This window comes from Pteropus alecto, unplaced genomic scaffold (assembly GCF_000325575.1).
Source record: "Pteropus alecto unplaced genomic scaffold, ASM32557v1 scaffold190, whole genome shotgun sequence".
NCBI classification, from domain to species: Eukaryota; Metazoa; Chordata; class Mammalia; order Chiroptera; family Pteropodidae; genus Pteropus; species Pteropus alecto.
The window spans coordinates 664147-678529 of record NW_006430462.1 but is presented as its reverse complement, the minus strand read 5'-3'; the positions used below and the strand labels follow the sequence as shown (position 1 = coordinate 678529).

Here is a 14383-nt window from a genome sequence, read left to right as displayed (position 1 = left end):
AGGTTGTGCACTGCACAAGGACACCACATCCAAGGGGTACAACCGTCATAGGTTTGTATACTTATCAGGATGATTTTCTAGAACACGGCAATCGAGTGCTTAGTTCTAACACTGTCAGTGTCTGATGATCCACAGATGTCTGTGAATATCTTGAAGAAGGAGTACTTTTTTCTAATTTGAGCAGAGGTGCCAATAAACTGGGGTAGCACTGCCCAGTAGCAAGTACAGGGTATGCACGTGTGCTCAGTGAATGCTAGCTGAATAAATATAAAGAAGAACAGCCCAACTCCCCGCTTTTCCCTCCACCCCCACTACATGTTACCTGGAAACCACTGTACCTGAGACACTGTCATCCACACTGCCTGCCATCCCCACCAGGTGCTCTAGGACCTGCTGGCAGCACGTGGTCTTCCCAGCACCACTCCGGCCCAGGGCCACGATGCTCTGGTCTCTCCTCTGGCTCAGCAGTGCCCAGTATGCCCGCTGGGCCAGGGAGCCAATGTGAGCAGACAGGCCATCCCGGCGGCCCCTGGGCACCTGTGGGAAGAGCCCAGCATCAACCTCTGCACCCTAGCCGGTGCCCAGGGAGCACTTCAAGACAGAGCCCTACCCCAGCCTCCAGTCCAGATCCGTGTTCCTGCCTCCCATCCTGCTCCAGCCTTGACAGAGTTCTCACATTTTGCTGGGAAGAACCCAACTTGGGCATTTAGTCCTGTGCCTGGCTCACTGTGGCTTCCTGGGCAGCCTATGAACCTCCTCTGAGCCTGGGCCTCCTCTTTAGCTTCAAGTGGAGCTTCGTAAGCTCATGGGGCTCATGTCACTTACTGCTCAAATTACTGGACAGTACCTACCTGGAATGAGGCATCTGGGTAAAATGACACAATTGATTAGTGATGTCTGCCATGGAAACAGAATTGGACATGGGAGTATATATGCTATATATTTGTCATAACACATTTAGGTAATACCCGAAGTCCTTTCCACTTCATTCATTCATTCATCCATCCATCCATCCATTCATTCTTCATTCAATAAAAAAATTCATTGAGTGTCTGCTATGTAACAGGTATGATCCCAGGCACTGGGAGTACAACACAATGTAAAATGGATAAAGAAAATCTCTGCCATGGACAATGGACTAGTGGTTACCAGAGGGGAGGGGGCAAGGGGAAGGGGGAAAATAAAAAAATAAAATGTTAAAAAAATAAACGAAAGTGAAAAAAAAATTTAAAGGTAAAAGATAATTGACACCAAAAAAAAAAAAAAGAAAGAAGGAAAGAAAATCTCTGCCAACCATGAGGAGATACCAATATACACCGAAGAGAACGGCTTTAAAAATGTTTAAATTTTTTTTTAACATGCACTACTAAATTCTGGTGACAATGCAGAGCAGGAATTCTCATACAATGTGGTGGGAATGCTAAATGACACAGTCACTCCAGAAAACTGGAAATTTCTTATACAGGAAGATGTACACACATCGCAACACCCAGCAATCTCACTTCCAAGGTATTTACCCAAAAGAAATGAACATTTATGTTCATAAAAAACCTTTTATGTCATTGGTTATATTGAAAATATATTCCACATTACCAAAAACTAGAAACCCCCCAAATGTCCTCCAACTAGTGAAGTAGGGTAGAAAACCATTCTGGTTTTAGCATGGAAAGTCACAGAAAATCCCTGTGTCCCAGCGACACCAGTGCCCCGATGAATGGATAAACAAACTAGTTCAATAAAATACAATGAAATAAAAGAACAAACAGCGGATAGCTGCAACAATCTGAATCTCAAATGCATTGTGGTACATAGCAAAAGCCATTTCAAAAGGTTACATACTGCACACCACAGTTCCATTTATATGACTTTTCAGAAAAGGCACAACTACCACACAGGGACAAAAAAAATATTAGTGGCTGCCAAGGACAGGACATGGGGGGAGGGGATGACCACAAAGTATCTGGAGAGCTTTCGAGGGTGATGGAACTGTCCTGTAGTTGATGGTGGAGACGGTTACACACCAATAAACGTTTGTCCCAAACTTACAGAACCGAACACTAACAAGGGTGATTTGAACTGTATGTAATTATACCTTAATAAACCTGACTTAAAAAAAAACAAAAACAAAAACAAAAACCCGCCTATGGATCTTGCTTTCTGCCGGGAAAAGACTGATGATAAACAAAGCAAATAATTAAACTATATCGAACAGGAGCCATCTTAAAGCCATGAGCCTGTACGAGATCACCGAGAAAGTGGACGTTTAAAGAGGAGAAAAGAGGTGAGGGGACTGGGCAGCAGACTTGAAGAGGTAAAGGAAGGCCAGAGGGACAGGGGAAAACCAGGAGAGCGGAGTCCTGGAGCCAAGGAACGGAGTGCTCGCAGAAGGAGGGAAGGTTCGGCCCATCAGATACTACTGAAGGTCAAGTCAGAGAGGAGACAGGTGAACTGACCACTGGACTTGGCAGCAGGAAGATCATTGGTGACCTTGACAAAAGTGTGCCTTCTTCACATGGCCTTCACGGGAGGAAGGAAGAGGCAGTGGAGGTCAGTGAAAGGGCACCAAAGGAAACAGCAGAAAAGTGTGCCTTCTTCACATGGCCTTCACGGGAGGAGGGAAGAGGCAGTGGAGACAGTGAGGTCAGTGAAAGGGCACCAAAGGAAACAGCAGGATGGGCCAGGCTGGAGGCGGGCATCGGAAACCCAGGATGCTAAGTGCTTAGCCAGTGGGCTCAGCAAAGGCCCCTCTACCTTCTACAGTGCCTTGACAGGACCCCAGTGTGGTGGCCCTGGTCTATATCACCTTCGTGCCCCCAAGCCCTAAGAACAGTAATGAGTCCCTATTCTGATGCAAAACACTGGGCTCAGCAGGATCCCACAGCTGGCAAAGGTGAGACCAGCCCCCACTGGGCTAGAGACAGCCTTAGGGCATGAGGCAGGCAGAGCGCCCAGGAGTCTTAGTGCTGGAGTCAGTTCCCACTCTGGAAACACTGGAGTTCAAAGGACAAGCTATCCCATCCCTCAGCCCCTCCAGCCCATTGTTTAGAGGGGGGAAGGGGTAATTCTGCAGATCCAGGGCCCCGTGTACACAAATGCGTGCATGCATTCGCACATGCCCTCGCATTGGTGCATGTGTACCCTTGCATGCTTGCACACAGGTGTGCTCACAGGCACATGCGCCCAACAGTTGCACAGGTCCTGCACGCAGAGGCAGCCCACCCCACACACACACATGGTCACACCCACGCTCATACCCTTGAAGACCTGGACTCCCCAGGCACCGACCCAGCTTCCAGCCTCTGAGTGAGCCCAGAATCCCTGTGACAGAGGCCCCCAGTACTGCCCATATCTCACCTAGGCTATCTTCAAGGTGGCCCCAGTCCCAGCCTCACTGCAGGTCTGTGCTACCACCTAGTGGCCATTTGAGGAACTAGACATAACTCAGACAAAGAACAGAGAGGGTGGCTTTGCGTTTGGGTGTGGGAGGCTAGATGACTTAAGGGAAGGGTGAGGCACTGAGTTAGAGATCTTGAGACTCAATTTCTCCTTCCAGGAGGTGACTCAATGCCTGCATTTTTAGGCTGTTTGGTCCGGGTTCTGAAATGAATGCCTCAATCCAGATAGCCAGTGAGAATCTGGCTTGCCCTCGGGGTCTGTACAAAATATCCTTTTCAGGGGCAGCTAAAGAGCCAGAGGAGCCACTCAGCTTCTCAGCAGGCTCAGACGCCTTGGGCTGCAGTAATAGAAGCACAGCCGGCACAGCAAGGGAGGGGAGAGCACACCAGGGAGCTATCACCCTCCCAGGCCCCTGGCCATGGACTGCCAGGCTGGGGAGGAGCCTGAGAAGCGACTATGGGATGGGGTGGGGTGTCCTGGAGAAGAGAGGTTTGGGGGGAGGATGGATGGGACTCAGCATCCTTCAGGGGCTAGGAATGTCCCACGGGACTCAGAGGGTAAGGTGTGGCTTTTCATCCCCAATTGACAGATGAGAAAACCGAAGCCAGAGAGGCACCGAGATCCTTCCAAGGCACCTGCAGTGGGTTACAGGTGGTCGAGAGGCCTGTGTCTTCCTGGGCCCACAAGTCCTCGGGACAGTGCCCAGAGGAGACCCTTGACCTCCAACAGGTCTCTCTGCCCCCACCTTTGCCTGCTTCCATCTATCCTCCGCCCAGCAGCCAAGGGGATCCTCTTACAACATAAGTCAGACCATGTCACTGCTCTGCTACGAAATCTGCATCAAGCTCAGAGTAAAAGCAGAATTATGATGACGAGGCATCAGCTGACCCCGGTCCCCACTTCTCCGGACTGCCTCACTGCCTCCTCCACTCATCTGCCCCACCCACATTATCTTTATTATTTTGGGCCTCTCTTCCCCATTAGAAAGGAAGCTCCACGATGGCAGACTTACTGCCCACACCCTTCCCTGCTCTTTCCTCTGTGCCTGGCCTACGGGAGACCTCAATCAATACCTCAGTCAATAGCCCGTGAATGAAGGAAGGAGACAGGGCTTTAATTACTTGGTTGTGGCTGCAGGCCTTTCCACGAGGTGGCGCTGAGAGATTCCCTTTGCTTTGATCGCCTTGACAAAAACCAACCATTTCTACACTTGCCCAGGAGAAATAAATAAAAACAGAACAGAGGCTTCTGCTTCCTGCTTTATGTGGGTGTTTGGGACTCTCCAGAGTCCAGAATGGGGCTGTGAGCACAGAGGAGCTGGCAGCCTGGGTTTTACCCCAGCTCCTCCACGTGGGGAACATGAGTTTAGCAGCTGGCCCAGCCAGCTCCCGTCTCAAAATGGGGCTAATAATGAATGGTACCTGTCTTTTCGAGGAGCAGGCATTAGAATGAATTGAGATAATACACGAAGGTGCTTGAAGCAGTGCCGGGTACAGAGCTGATACTCATCCAATATTTTCTCTCTTTATTATCATAGTCTTTAATGCTCCTGCTATTGTTTCTATCATTTATTCATCCTTCTCCTTGAAGGAAGGGAATCACGTGGTCCTCAGTGACTCACAGTGCCCATTACACAGTGCCCATATTTCATGTCTGGCAGGATGCTACTCACAGACAGATTTGCAAGGGGCTTGGCTGCTCTGCTCTCCCTGAGATGCAGAGGGATGCCCCCTAACCCTACCTTTCCTGTCCTTGTTCCCCTCCCTGCCCCCATTGTCCCCCCTCACCTTGCTTGCAGAGGGAGCCCAGGGCTCCCGGGGCTGGAGGACAATCAGGTCCGGACCAGTGCAGGTGTGTGGCAGCTGAGCCCGGTATCGGTGCAGAAGTGTATTCAGGACACTTGATTCGTTGACACTGACCAGGGAGGCCAGGTCCTCCGCCTGGTCCAGCTCAGGGGGGTTGGCCTACAAACCATAACACAACGTGTCCTGTGGCCTCCTGGGCCCCCACACCACCACCACACCCCTACTCACACACAGCCCTGCTGACCCTATCCCTGAGGAGCTGTGTTCCAAAGACCAGAAACAGAACACAAGGATTCTGGAAAGGGAATAATGAAACTCTGCTAATGAAACAAGGGCACCCCTCTCCTTTGCCCTTTGTACAACCTGACATTCATCCCTCTCCTCACACCAGCTCTTCCTTCCTACATGCACTGCACAATGAGGGGAGAGGATCAGAACAGAGACACGGCAAAATTCAGAGTGTCTTCTGCACCTCACACAGCAGAAAAAGAGTCAGGCAGTGTCCACTGCTATTTCCTCCTCTTCTGAGTCTGTGGGGGAGGGCTGCTTGTGCTCTATGACACTCAGGGACAGAGACCAATGGCCAAACTGGCCCCCTTCTCTGATAGCCCCTCATGCATCGATACCTTGGAAATATGCCCAAGCCCTTCTAGACGCAAAGGATGATTGCAGCTTCTCCTTGAGGCATCCATTCTAAAAGACTTGCTACCATTCTTTCCAGCCTCGAGGAGTTTTCTCAGCCTAATGCTCTGGGATTGGGGCCAACCCTGAGCTCTCTTATGGGTCAGTCTTTCTTCTGAGGACCCTGGCCCTCTGTAAACTCCCAACACCAAGGGGATGGAGGGCCTGGGGTGGGCAGAGGAGGAGTAAAGAGGAATGAAGATAAACAAGGCCCACATGCTCCTAGAGAAAACTCTTTCTTGATTAGTAGGCTTTGAGGGATGAAAGGGTTCAGGACAGGACTTTTGTGTCTATCATTATACTACAAATAGGTCCTCAAATAGATTTGTGGTACACTGAAAAATATTATGCAAAACAATTGAAAAAGCAAAATCAATAGAACAATTGATACCCAAAATACAGGTCATTGTATCCTATGTTATGATAAACGTCAGGCAACAAATTTGGCTATGAGTTCCCCAGTAGCCGGGATGAAAAGGGAAATATGCTTTGTAGCATGATTTGCACTGTCCATAAAGGGGGACAGAGTAATGATGCCCTAACAATATGCCTCCAGCAGATCAATGAGTTCAATGTTGGTCCTCCCTATAACTTACCCTCTAGGGCATCAAGCCAAAGTAGTATCTGCAGTCAGATACAAGGGTATCTCTCACAGGGGTGGGGCAGGAAGGTGTGAACAGTCAGGGAAGGGGACAGGAGTCTCACCCGATGAACATACTCTTCATCCACCTCAGTGATGGTTTTATCAGCATCAATGCAAAGTCGTACCCTTCCCGCCGGCAGGTCAGCTGTTCCCTCATCTGGCTTCAGCACCGTAGCTGGTGTACAGTAGAGAGAGGGGCGGAGAGGGGAGGGGAGAGGAGAGGAGAGGGACAGGCTCTGAGCTGCTGAGCCAGGCCCTGGAGCTGGAGAAGGGGCCTGGTGGGACAGATCAGAAAGAGGCAGACTCCTCTCCCCTTGAGAACTATTCACATGAAGGATTCTGAACTGTGACCCCAAACCCTTTAAGGACAGAGGCTGAGTTTAACTCACCTGTGCTTTTATCAGCTGGCACAGTGCCAGGCACAGAGTAGGAACCCAGATGGTTGGGGACACAACCATCTCATACCTAGACCTGGGATGGCAGACCATACGTACAGGCTGCCATTTCCCCTTCCAGTGTCCATGACAGACATCACTAAGTAATCAGTCTTCCCAACTACATTCTGACTAGCACTCAGAATCACTTCTCAGTAGAGTGGGGTCACAACTAATCGACAAAAGGGGGCTCGTGAGATGAAGTCTATTTGTCCACCTGCACTAGACCCTGGGTTTCTTGAGGAACACTGTAGGAACCAAACCATGCTTGTGGCGTTAATGAATTAGTTAAATAATTAAATACCGAGGCTCAAATGTCTTTGAAAATGGTACCCACTAGACAAGGTGCCAAGGGTGAAATGACACTCAACTACTCCCACCCCAGAAAGCCACATATCCCCATCATAGTCTCAGCACCTCCTTCCCCCTCACCTTTCTCCCCAAACTGTGATCAGGACTTGGCGAATATGGCTAGCAGTCATAGAGAGCACAAGAAAAACAGACTCAGATACCCCAAGTTGTAGTAACACCCCTAATTACCAAGAGTAAATTCATTCTTCTGAACCAGCCAGACTTTCTCTGCCTCATACCATCTGTCCTCAGAAGCCTGAGAGCAAAGATCACATAAATTAGACCAGGACGACACTGCCCTCTCCCAACCCCCATGTGAAGGGCAAACTCCTTATATGAGAGTTTCTCAGTGTGGTCTGGGACCACCAAACTCTCCTGGGGAAGGGGGTTTATTTATATGTCAAGAGAGTTTCTCAGTGTGGTCTGGGACCACCAAACTCAGACTCTCCTGGGGAAGGGGGTTTATTTATATGTCAGTGCATTGGCCCCCACCCCTGGCCTTTATGAATGGACACTCCAAGGTGGGGCTATGGGACTTTGCATCTTCAGCAATCTGCTATTTATGCAGCTCCAGGTTTGAGCACCATCATGGGACATTGTGAGTAAGCAGCGCAAGCAGGAGGAGATATCTCACACTCTTGGGACCTCCCTCACACAATGAAGAATCTCATCCCAGGACAGGTGTAGTGGGGGCTTCAAGACCCCTGCTGGTTAAGGAAGAAGTACTTGATGCCTCCTCCGGGCTGGCCACCTCTCTCCAATTCTCCGTCCATCTGCTGCCCACAACTTGAACATCCTCGGGGGCAAGTCTTTCCCACCCTTCCTTCTCTAGAGGGTCTGAGCTACCCTCCCCACTCCCGGGGTCACAGCCCCCTCACCTGGTCCGAGTCTCCGCTCTGACCTCCTTTGCCCTCTTCCTGCGGGGCCGGCCCCTCTGGAGTCTCCTGCGTCTGAGGACTTCCCGCATGGCTCTCCAGAGCAGGTGGTCTGGGTCCTTCTAGCTCCATAACCAGGGCCTTCGCCTTGTCGTCTAGTCTTGCACAGGGCTCCTCTGCTTGCTGCCCTCTGCTGTCTGGCTGACCCTCCTTCTCAGCTGCTGCTGGGGTCTCCCTGCACGCATCCACCTCCTTGGAGGCTTCACGGCCCTTCTCTGTCTCACCCCCAGCCTCACCTGCTTCCTGGGACTCACTCTGAGATCCATCTGCTTTCTCCATCACTCTAGGAGCCTCCTTGACCTTCCCGACCTCTCCCTGTACTTTGTCCACCTTCTCTGCCTTGATCTGTGGTTTGTCTGTCTTCTCTGCCTTACTTGGGAGCATACCTTCTTTGTCTGTCTTCTGGGGACCATCCAACCTGCTCCTTCTGCCCAGGAAACCTCCCCACTTTTTCACCTGAATTTGGGCCCCAGCCAACTTCCCTTCACCCCCCGCATCCTTGGAGAGATTCCCCTTTGCCGTCTTGTTTGGAGGGTCACCTCCCCTCTTCTCCACTGTCCCTGGCCTCCCCGCCTCACCTGGCCCCTCTTTGCCTTGGGGCTCACTGCCTTTCAGCTCTTTGGTCTGGGGGACCTCACCCCTTTGCCCTGTTATGCCTTGATCTTTCCCGCCTTTTGTCAGTAGCACAGTTGCTGGGTTCCCAAGACCCCCAGTCTGGATCTTCTCAGACTTCGAGGCAGCATCCTCGGTGCTGGCCTGGGGACCACGAGGAGTCGGTGGGGTTTCCCTCTTTTTCACCCCTCCAGGGTCTGTGGCTAGGGGTGAGGTCTTACAGGTGGGAGCATCATGGGGCTGAGTCTTCTGCTCCGGCTTGGCTGAGTCCGGGTCCAGCTTGGCCACCATCAGCAACACATCGCCCCTCCTCACACCCCTCTTGAAAGGCAGAGGTTTTTTGGCTGGAGCCCCAGTGGGGCTCGATTCCTGGGGCTTCTCGCCATTGATGGTGGTCATCAGTACAGGGTCCGTGGTACCAGCCCCCTCGCTCTCCTTGACCGGAACGTTTGAGTTCTGAGGAGAACTTTCCTGGTTGTCCTGGGAAATTTGCTGGCTTCCAGATTTGGTGCCACTGTTGGGCTTGCTGTTAGGTTGACTAGTGGAGATTTCCGGAGTCTAAGGGAGAGATCACAACCATACTTAGCTACTTGCTGACCAGACAGCATTGGCATTCACTCATTCACTCACTCATTCATCCATTTATTTGTTCACCCAGATATTTATTCATTCAAACACCCTCAATCACCTATAAGATATAATGAGCACTGTGTCAGGCAATGAGCCGCTCCCTGGACCTTGGCCCAGCACCTCAAGGCCAAGTGACAGAGTGAAAGGAGAATGGATTTTGGAGCTCAACAGACTTAACTCCAAATTCACTCCTAACTGCCACTCACTAGATGTATGGCCTTAAGTAAATTACTTCTCCTCTCTGAGTCTGTTTGCTTACCAATAAAACAAAGGCCATAATGGCCTACCTTGCAGGGCGGGTGTGAGGATTCGTGATAATATACAGAAACTGAGCCTAGCACATAGTAAATCCTCAGTGATAGTAGCTGCTGCTGCTGCTGTCGGTTTTGTTGTGTTAGTATGTTTTTTGCCTTGCTTCCTACTGAGCAAGGAAGGGAAAAGACTCAGGGCCTATCATCGGAGAACCTGCTCTAGGTCTTGGCTCGCACATTTCTCAATCACGTACGTGAACATCATCCCTCCTGTCTGAGCTTCTGTCTTCCTTAGTACAGATATCACTTGACCGTCCAGATTTGTTGCAGGATGAGAGGAGGGAAAGTACTTTGGAAATCACAGAGAACCGAACAAACTGAGCTGCTGCTCATTCTGCTGCCCTGGTTCCCATACCCCACCCTCGATACCAAGTGAGGCCCCTATTCCGCCCAACATCCTCCACTCTTGCCTGAACTAGATATTTGGGCTACATCACACCCAGGGGGTCTCCACCACCTGCTCCTCTGCCAGGCCCTTTTATTGCCTTGTGATGTCAGCCCCACCCAGCCCTCCATCCTCAGCCAGGCTGGCTGTGGCTCAAGTTGTTCACAGGGCCAGCTTTGTCTCTGCCTCTGCAGAAAGAGACCTGATAGGCAGCTTCACCTCAATACTTGGCTTCACTGCCTGCCCTAGTCTGGGTTTTTCCATCTTAGACTGTGCTAATGCCAGCCTCCCACACAACTGGGCCTGGGAATCTGGGGTTCTAACTGTTCTCTTATAATGGACCAGCCCCAGGATCGTAATGATTCTGCCCTACAAAGCTTCACGTCTTGTCTTCTTTCCCAAACCCAGGTCTATTTTCACTGCCTTCATTTTGCTGCCAGTCGTTTCAAATCCAATCAAAAGATTTGGGCAGCTGCCCACAGCCTATGGGGAAATCATGCAACATCACCATCTGCCATTCAAAGCTCTCAACAAGGATTCCCCACACTCCAATCTGGTCTTATTGTCCCTGTTTATCCTCATGCTTTAACCACACCGAGCACCTCCTACAACACCGGCCACTTCCCCGCTTCCATGCTTCTGCTCATGTTGAGCTTGCTGTCTGGAATGCCCTTTCCCCTCTTCACTTGCCCATTCCCTACTCATCTTTCTATACCCAGCTCAAGTGCCACCTCCTTTGCAGATCTTTGCTTGAAGACCTCAATCAGAAATTGTCTCATACATCCATGAAGTCCCAGAGCCCTGTGCTAGCTCACCATCTGCAGCAATGACCCCATTCTTAATCTTATTCTAGCTTGGATTCCTATATCCCTCCTGTTTTAGGTGGTAAATGCCTCAAGAGCACCATCTCTATCTTCGTTTTTGTGATGATGATGATGATGATGATGATGATGACAATGACGATGATGATGATGATAGCTATCACTTGCAGATCCCCTGCAGTGGGCCTCACATCGCCATTATGTAATACCTTGCCTAACCCTCATACGAACCCAATGACGTACATTCTGAACTTCTCCCCATTCTACAGATAAGGAAGCAAACACAAAAATGTTAGGTGGCCCAACAGACGAAGCCGGAATGTAAAGCCATGCAGGCCTCTCTGAGTGCCCATAGCTCCTGCACATCCACGGCCTCACTCGTCTCTCCAGGGCTCATTGAAACTCCCCGGGAGCCTTAAAAAATACTGGTGTTGTGGCCCCACTCCCGGGGAGTCTAACATATAGCTTGTCTGGGTTGTGGCCCCCCAGGGGATTCCAGCGTGCAGCCAAGACTAAGAACCCCTGCTCTAGCGCCCAGGGCCTTGTGGCTTAGTCTGACCTTCTAGAGCCAAGCAGGACATTGCCTTGGAAAAGGGATTGACTGCACTTGGCAAACCTCACCACCATCTACACCAGTTTGAAAAGTGAATCAGTACCTTATTTTTAACCAAACCACCGTGGAAGAAACACAGGGATGGGCCAAGCAAGATAACCAATCCCATCCTCCTCCACCCGCTCCACTCTAAAGGAAGTGAGATCATGGAGTAGGGGGAGGGAAGATGGGATCAGTTATCTTTTTTTCACAGTCACCAAAGCCCTCAGCCCTCTGTAGCCTTCTTAGCATATGGGAGAAGCAGTACCTCCAGAATGACTGGGGCCAAGAGGAAGCTCACAGCACATCCATTTTACAGATGAGTAAACCGAGGCCAAGACACTGAGAGGGACTTGGCCTGGGTCACACGGAATGGTGAGGTCAGAGTTCAGACCCAGTTCTCCTGATATTGGATATGGGTCTCTCTTTACCCCAGTGTTGTTCCAGCCTCTCCCTGACCCTCACTGGCTGAGTGGCCCTAGGAAAACCAAGTCACTTCCATGAGACTCATTTTCCACCCTTGCAAAGTGGTGATGGATTCTAACGGCTCTTTGTAAGGATTATTTGAGGGTTAAATGAAAGAGTTGGGCTGGGATGAGGAGAGAGACTCCAGAGTTCTTTACCAACTGGGACAAGAAAAGTAAATTGGCAGGAACCAGCCACAGCCTGTGGCCTCGCAGGAACACGTCCTGAGGCTGCCCCACTCCAGGTCCAGGAGCATCTTGGCCCATGGTCCAGACACCTGTTGTGATCTGAGGCCTGTCCATCCTGCATCTTGGCTCTGAGTCTCTGTCTAGGCTCAGTGGTGACCGTTTGTCCCCATCCCCTGTTCAGCTCTACTTCTTTAATCATGCAAAACATGGCCTGTACCCTCATCGAAACTTTTCCTCCCCAGGCTTCTGTGGCCACCACACCAGCCACCTCACTCCCCAGACTGGCCCTTCACAGGCAGTTTTCCAGAGCAGAGAACACACAGACTCTTACCCTGGCAGTGCCTCTATCTGACCTCATGACCTTTTTATTTTTATTATTATTATTATTATTTTGGCCTCATGACCTTGAGCAAGTCACTTGACCTCTCTGAGTCTCAGTGTCCACCTCAGATAAGAGAGTATAATCCCCTCTACCCCATTACTGCACAGGATTTCAAATAAGCTCCCGAGCAGCTAAGTGAACATTGTCTGGTGATAAAGGGCACACAGGTATCCTTCATCCTGACCTAACAACAGCTTACGGGGATCGACTTTGGCCCCCACCTATGCCTGGGTCAGGCAGGGGTGGGGACAGGGCCTGTCTTCCCTGTCATCCTCCCCCACAAAGCCTTGGCAGGGTGTTTCAGCAGCTGCTGCTGTTCAGCTGCTGGATGAAGTCTCTGATGCAGCCAAGTCGTTGTTATTGGACAGGTGCAGGCACATGGGGGGCCGGCCAGGCAAACAACAGCTGAAGGGGAGTGGAAAGCAGGATGACCCTTAAGCTCAAGCCAACACTAGACCCTGAGGCCACCAGATTTCTCAGCCTAATTATTGCAGCATTCACCCCACTTCAGGAGAGCACTGAATATACAAGAGGAGATACCCTTTATACCTAACACAGATGTAATAGTTTTAGAGATATACTATTCGAGTTGGGTTTTGAAGGATGCATAGGAGTTCAATAGATCAAGCTGAAGAAAAGGACATTACTCAAGGTGCACTTCATTCTAAGCCTGCCTCCCTGGTGTCCAGCCCCACCATCTTGTTCAGGTTCCCTGGGGAAACGAAGGGAGACAGCACTGGCCACCATCAGGAATAAATTTGCAAGTTCCTAAAGCATAGAAAGTACATCTTGTCCAACTATAGCTTCAGTCCAGCTGTGCTATTCAGAATAATTAAGGGTTTTTAGTGGATACCAACCAATCAGAAGGGAAGCCAGCTGGAGCAGGGTACTGAGGTCTCTGCCTGTGCCAAGCATGAATCCTTTAATTATTGGATTGTGGCCATTTCAAGAGACTAAAGAAAGGGGCCTAGGTAAGCATGGCAGCTGGAGGGTACTTAGGGGGTTTGGGTCATGGCCATTTACCACCTGGGATGGAAAGGTTTCAATACTTTTACAACCAATATCACTATAACCAATGAGTACTAACCAAGTATCTTTTCTGCTTAAATTAAATTGAGCCGTCCATACATCTTTAGCTAATATCTAGATTTCCCTTTGTGCAAAAGTAGGGGTAAAATGATGCCCCAAATCATATATCACCTAACATCATTCATTCATTATTCAAACATTTCTTGAGCACTCACTATGGGCCAAATATTATGAGAGCTGTTCGAGATACAGAGTTGAATGAGAGAGATGGTGGTCGTTCTTAAGGAATTCCTAGTCAAATAAATCATGTGATCAACTAATTTCTATGCCCACCACAATTAAGATAGGCATAAAAGATGCAGTGGGAATCAGAGGAAGGCAGGCAAAGGGAAACCTTTCCAGAGATGTACTGCTTAAGTTGGGTTTTAAAGGATGCATAGGAGTTCGACAGATCAAGCTAAAGATAGGACATTCCTCAAAGTGGGAACAGCAGGAGCAAAGGCAGGATGTTGAGTGACTCACAGGAAGTTCACAGAACAGGATGGTGGGTATTGACAGGCACCCGGCCCCCTTCTCACAGGGCCACTTACCTCTCGTTCTGGAGAGGCGAGCGCTGCTTGTTTCCTTTGTCTTGCTTCCTTGGACTCTTTCTCAGTCTCCCGAACCAATTGCTTAATGAAGCCCCCTGGGATGACAGAGAAAAGGGGAGGGGGCGAGGACGGT

General features: G+C 50.1%; 1 protein-coding gene across 1 annotated transcript in view; it reads right to left on the bottom strand.

Moving 5' to 3' along the window:
- The window catches only part of MYO18B (myosin XVIIIB), a 228518-nt gene that overhangs the window by 212208 nt on the left and 1927 nt on the right, over positions 1-14383 (bottom strand). Inside the window, exons 2-7 of the mRNA XM_006904961.1 lie at positions 14251-14383; positions 8189-9415; positions 7500-7566; positions 6588-6700; positions 5184-5360; positions 339-537 (exon numbers count right to left, since the gene is read on the bottom strand). The exon at positions 14251-14383 is cut by the window's right edge and continues 6 nt beyond it. Of these exons, the coding sequence (XP_006905023.1) occupies positions 339-537; positions 5184-5360; positions 6588-6700; positions 7500-7566; positions 8189-9415; positions 14251-14383 (1916 nt within the window). The remainder of the gene's footprint in view (positions 1-338; positions 538-5183; positions 5361-6587; positions 6701-7499; positions 7567-8188; positions 9416-14250) is intronic.